The sequence below is a fragment of the Ochotona curzoniae genome, unplaced genomic scaffold, assembly GCF_017591425.1.
Source record: "Ochotona curzoniae isolate NIBS_2020 unplaced genomic scaffold, NIBS_Ocur_1.0 patch35, whole genome shotgun sequence".
Taxonomy (NCBI): domain Eukaryota; kingdom Metazoa; phylum Chordata; class Mammalia; order Lagomorpha; family Ochotonidae; genus Ochotona; species Ochotona curzoniae.
The window spans coordinates 119150-125131 of NW_024466917.1; the positions used below are offsets into that span (position 1 = coordinate 119150).

Sequence of the window (5982 nt, forward strand, 5' to 3'; positions counted from 1 at the left end):
CCTGAGACCTCCCTCATCCCCTCTAAGCCTGAAATAAGGGACAGGAGGATTGACATGCATTACCACAGAGCTGTGATTTTATTTTCATCACACACAGCAGAGAATGGAGAAAGGCAGGGAAACACAAGGGAGTGGGTGAAGGGGCAGGTTGAGAGGTGGGGGCCTGGAGGCCATCCCCTTTGTGGGGGCAGGCCTGTCACTCCTCATGTCAGACATGAAAAGCAGGAGCTGGGAAGGTGGGGCAGCATGCGACCGAGCAGCCGCGCCTTGCCCCCAGGTGGGACAGAAGGACCAGCTGCCACCCACGGGCAGGATGACGGGGCTGAGGGCTCAAGTGCAGCCTTGAGTTCTGCCAGCTTAACACTTCTTGCAAGTGCTGCCGCACAGGCCCATCCCACGGGAGTCATAGCCACAGGTGCGGGTGGAAGAGAGGTTCCCACACACGGTTCCACCCTGGGAGCTGCTTACACCTGCAACAGACAAGGTCAGGAATCAGAACCCTAGGAGGGGTGCACAGCCCCACCTCCCACCATAGCGTCCCCTACCCCCCACCCCGGCAGCCCACAGCACCCAGGAACATTGGGACACATGTGTTTAGATGGGAAAATGGCACTCATGGGCAGATGGGTGTGCACGGAGGGAAGGAGTTAGTCTGTTCAAGGCATGTGGCTAGGGAGGAATGCAGCCACTGCTCTCCTGGGCACTCCGCCCTTTCAGCCTCAAAGTTCCTCCTGCCTTTTAACTTCAGCCTCCCTTTAAGGGCCCTGATTACTCACAGACATTCACAGCACGTACGCCTTCGCACAGCCTGGTGCAGAAAGGAAAAGTCAGCATTAGCACAGGGCACTGATACCCGACCAGGATCCCGGAAATCACACGGTTACCCGCTCTGAAGGCATTCCCCACCCCACCCCCAGAAGCCTCTCTCAGGTGGTGAGAGGAGAGAAGATGTGGAATCCAGCACTCCCAGAATCCCAGCATCCTCCCTCCAACCTGCCCCAAAAGGGGATCAGAGTAGAGCCAGGCTGTCCTAGAGTGAGCAGGACCAGCAATATCCCCAAGGACTCAGCTCCAGGCCATTGCTCCCCTATCTCTCTTGTTAGTCTGACCCCCAGTTCCTATCAGCTCCCAGGAACCTGGCAACCCAACTCCAGGCACGTCTGTGTGAAGTCACAGAGGAACCTGAAATCCACTGTGGTACAAATTAGGGTGCCTTTTCTCAGGGTCAGAGACCGCTTGTCAATTACTAGTTGTTCAACAGTGACTAGACAAAGAAAGCATCCTGAAGTTCTTGAACCTTTTGTAGAGTGCTCTCATGAACCTCAAAGCAGACAGAGGCCTTGAAAGGGTTCCAAGTGGCAGCAGAAGAAGGGAAGGGGACAGAGCAAGTGGTGGATCAAATAATTAGAGTAGGTGCATGCAAATAAGGCTCCATCCATCTGTTCAGGGGCTCTCACCTGTGCTCCTCGCCCTCCAGCAGGCGGCGGTAGGTGGCAATCTCAATGTCCAGGCCCAGCTTGGAGTTCATCACCTCCTGGTACTCCTTGAGCAGGCAAGCCATGTCTTGCTTGGCCTTCTGCAGGGCCTCCTCCAGCCCTGCCAGCTTGCAGCGGGCATTCCGCAGGGCCGCCTCGCCCTGCTGCTCAGACTGGGTCACAGCAGCCTCCAGCTTGGTGTTCTGTGGACCCAGGAGAAAACAGGGTAGGTTCTGACCCCTGGGACTCTCCCTCTATGTCCTACATGGGTCCAGGCTCCCCCACTTGGCCAGGGACACCTACCACCCAGGCCCCTGAGTGATCAGGAACTGGGACTCCAGTCCTGCAAACTGGCCAGACAACACACAATGGACTCCCCTAGGGCAGGTGTCCTGTGTGACACTGGGGTGGGCCCATCACTCTGGCCTGGCACACACTGAGCCTTACCTGGCACTTGGCGTTCTCCACCTCGGCCGTCAGCCTCTGGATCATGCGGTTCAGCTCGTTGATCTCCTCCTTGGTGCGGCGCAGGGTCTCCCCATGCCGGATCACCGTGGCCTTCATCTCCTCGCACTGAGGGGAAGAGCAGGAGTCCCCAAGGCTCAGATCAAGTCATTTTCCTCATCCCTGAGTCTTTATGTCAAACATCACCGTGCACAGCCCTGCCCACTGGACACTGCATACCTGGAGGGCTCCATTCACACAGTGACAAGAGCAACCCCTGACACACGCACCACTCACACAGCTGCCCTGTCAGTGTGGCCCCAGTCTCCTACCCAGCCCTGGGAAGGAACTCTCTCATGGTGGAGGAGTGAGGGCAGATCCCCCTGAAGGAACAAGTCTTACTCAGGGGTACTGCTCAGCCCTCTACTGCCCTGTCGGGGATGCAGGCACCCCTGTGCCACCCACCTTGCTGCGGTACCATGACTCAGCCTCAGCCCGGCTGCGGGTGGCGATGTCATCGTACTGAGCCTTGATCTCAGCCACAAGCGAGTTCATGTTCAGTTCCCGACTGTTGTTCATCTTGACGATGATTGAGGTGTCGGAGATGTGGGCATGGAGGATTTTCATCTCCTGTAGAGCCAACCAGCATCTCTGTCTCATTCAACAACCAAATCCATGCAGAGTAGAGCTGCCGCCCTCCCTGCCCTCCCGCCGCCACACACATATATGCAAACACCAAACCTCCCAGCCACCAGGTCACTTTACTTCCTTCATGCCAAGACTGGTGCTGAACAGAGGTGAGAGGAAGGTGACTGCCCCCCAACCCTCCACACCCCGTTCTCACCTCCTCATACAAAGTCCTCAGGAAACCCAGCTCTTCCACCAGGCTGTGAGCATTGGCCTCCAGGTCTCCCTTGCGCACGTAGGCCCTGTCGACTTCCTGAAGACACACACACACACACACACAGCAGTCCCAAGCTGCCCCAGTGGTTTCCCCAGTGCTCCCTCTCCCTCTGAGTGACAGGCACAGATTTGCAAGTTGGATGTCTGAGCGCCCCTCCAACCCCAGCATCATGTAGTGAGTGAGAGGTTTTGGGATTGTTCTCTCTCACGAACAATCCAGAGAAATCCTGCCCTGTGGACTCACTGTGGTGCCAAAAATAAAAAATGCCCTTTTAAGACTGGTGCAATAGCTCGATTGGTTAATCCTCTCCCTATAAGCGCCAGCATCTCAGATGGGCATCAATTCATGTCCCGGTTACTCCACTTTCCATGCAGCCCCTGCTTATAGCCTGGGAAAGTAGTAGAGGATGGTCCGAGTCCTTAACACCCTGCACCCACATGGGAGACCAAGAAGAAGCTCCTGGCTGCTGATCAGCTCCACTTTAGCCATTGTGGCTACTTGGGGAGTGAAGAGAAGATGGAAGACTTTTCTCTATGTCTCTTCTCTCTGTAAATCTGCCTTTCCAATAAAAACAAATCTTAAAACATAAATTCCCTTTCATAGCTGAGGAAATACAGGAAGAATCAGATGCTTCCTCCCATCCCACCAAGACCCGCCAGACTCCTATGTGGGTGAGCCACATGCAGCCTTAGTCACCTGCTTGACTCTGACCAGCTCGTTCTCAGCTGTGGCCCGCAGGGCAACCTCTTCCTCATAGCTGCAGAAGGAGAAGGGGTTGGAAATGGGGAGAATCAGGCAGCGATTTGGCTGGCAATGGGACATTGGAGAGAGAGGGGCCACCCCAACCAGGTGAGTCATGTCCCACCTCCAGGAAGATGTTCCTCTCACTGGAACAGGGGATTCATCTTAACACTCTTGGTTTTATTTGTATTTCAGCCCAATACATGAACTTGCTGACCTGAGATCCAGGCTGTCCCCCGCCCCACCACACTCACTTCTTCTTGTAGCCCTGCAGCGCCTCCTGCACGTGGTTGAGCTCTGAGGACAGCCGCCCACTGTCGGCCTCCACGTGCTCAGCCTCCCGCCGCAGGGACTCGATGTAACCGCTGAACAGTGGCTCCAGGTTGCTCTCACAGCACTTCCGGTTCTGGTAGAACTGCCACCTGGTCTCCAGGAGCTTGTTCTGCTGCTCCAGGAAGCGCACCTGCCAGGGAACAGCCATGCAGTGCTCCTGCCGTGATCCTAGCGCCCTGCAGGCTCCACCACACACTTCAGCCCTTCCCTTCCCCATGGCCTTGGCATGCCGATCTGCATCCTGGCATCCCATAATCACGTGGGGAGCCTTTTCTCATGCCCCTGCAGGTGATTCCAATCTCTCTCTAGCTGCCACTCCTGTGAGCTCAGGCATGTCTACAGTGGAGATGGCTGTGTGTGTGTGTGTGTGTGTGTGTGTGTGTGTGTGTGTGTCCAGAGTTCCTGGCAGCAAGACCATCCATCCCGTAGAATGACGCTGTGAGTCTGTGCCCATTTTCTGTATACCCAGTGTGCATACATTGTTTCCTCCATCTGACAGGCAGTTTCAATTGTCCTTGCCTCTCCGTAGGAACACTCTCCCATCTGGACAAAGATTGTATACAAGCATGAAAACTGTGCTAACAGCCCAGGAGCCCCTGCCCCCAGAACCAACTGCCTCCATCGCTCTGAGCACCTGAGGTGTGTCAGCGTCCTCCATCAACCCCAGAGCTTGCTTAAAAACTCCAGGCACGAACTTTCTACAACTAACCCAGGAGCTGAAGGTTCAGGCAGGGCACAGAGTTTGGGCGCGCTCCAGGACACCGACCTTGTCGATGAAGGCAGCGAACTTGCTGTTGAGACACTTGATCTGCTCCTTCTCCTCGTGCTTGACGCACTGCGCGTTGGGGTCGATCTCCAGGTTGAGGGGCGTCAGCAGGCTCTCATTGACAGACACTGTGGTGATGCAGGGCGCGCTGGGCCCGCACACGCCGCCCGAGCGGTAGCCGAAGCTGCGCCCACAGGAGCCGGCGCGGAAGCCCCCGCACACGCTGTGGCTGCCGAAGCCCCCGGTGAGGCCGCGGTAGCAGGAGATGCCGCGGTAGGGGGCGGCGGTGATGCAGCAGCGTCCGGGCCGGGGTCCGCAGGCCGAGGCGCAGCTGAAGGTGCGACCCATGCTGCGTCCCTGGCCGGACACACAACAGCGGGACATATGGGATCCACTGCGGGAGCTCAGGCAAGATGATCGGCAAGTCATGGTGGCTCTAGGAGGGAGGAAGAAGAGGATTCTGACAACTCGCTCGCAGCTGGCCCCTTTTATAAGGCCAGACACCCCGGCTCTGCTGACCTGTCCGTTGTGTGGCCATTTGGTCACCTTTATGGGCTTGGGGAATGTCATGGTCATTTCTCCTCTCTGCTGCGACAACAGCATTACCATGCGGCTTTGGAAAATCTTATGCTCCTGCAGTTCTGACTTGTTGGTGACATTTCTCCCAAGCAGCCCACGTCAGCTCAGGCCCAGGGGGCTTTGCGCCGTTTTCCACTGGGCTCACACCTTGTTTTGGCCATAGAAGGCACTCTGATCTAGAAGGATGCACAGCCCAGTAGGTGTATTCTGGAAGCTTCTAGAGGATAACCTTCCCAGGCAGAGGCACCCCAAGGGGCCCAGTCCTCACAGCAACCTGCATATGCTTAACCCAGACATGGCTGAAGGTGTGTGTCTCCCCCACACTGAGTGTTGGAAGAGCACAGAGCAGGAAGGCTGCTTGTTAGCTCTGCCTCCCCCATGACATTAGTGAGAGGGGTCCTCTTGTAGTGTCTACTCTGAGGGTCTCAAAGTCCTTACCTGCCATCTCCAGCCCTTCCTGGATGCCCATAACTGGGGTCACCACAACCCAGTCACACACACATATACAGGGCCACGTTCTCCAGGATTTCCCTCTCACTTGGGGTGCCCTATAGGAGTGAGCTCTGAGATTGCACTGTCCCACACCCCGCCCAGAGCCTGAACTGAGGGATAAGCCTGTGGTACCCCAGCCAGTGTGCGTGGACAGGAGGCCCAAGATCCCAGACCCAGAAGGACAGCCACGGGGTAGGGGGCTCTGGATGGCTCCCAGAGCAGGCACCTAGAGTGAACAGTAGGCAAGG

General features: G+C 56.6%; 1 protein-coding gene across 1 annotated transcript; it reads right to left on the bottom strand.

The window, feature by feature from the left end:
- Positions 1–357: 357 nt before the first annotated feature.
- On the bottom strand, positions 358–5011 carry LOC121167239 (keratin, type II cuticular Hb6-like). The gene is made up of 9 exons (XM_040996648.1): positions 4664–5011; positions 3819–4027; positions 3520–3580; positions 2764–2859; positions 2385–2549; positions 1923–2048; positions 1458–1678; positions 777–808; positions 358–470 (listed from the first exon to the last, which is right to left on the bottom strand). Exons 1-9 carry the CDS (start codon positions 5009–5011, stop codon positions 358–360), a joined length of 1371 nt encoding a protein of 456 aa, XP_040852582.1.
- Positions 5012–5982: the final 971 nt, after the last annotated feature.

Coding starts and splice junctions, on each gene's coding strand:
- LOC121167239 (XM_040996648.1), bottom strand. CDS start 5,011: ATGGGTCGCACCTTCAGCTGCGCCTCGGCCTGCGGACCCCGGCCCGGA. Junction 3,581..3,818: donor CTGCAGGGCTACAAGAAGAA/GTGAGTGTGGTG, acceptor CTCCTTCTGCAG/CTATGAGGAAGAGGTTGCCC. Junction 809..1,457: donor CTGGAGGGCGAGGAGCACAG/GTGAGAGCCCCT, acceptor TTTCTGCACCAG/GCTGTGCGAAGGCGTACGTG.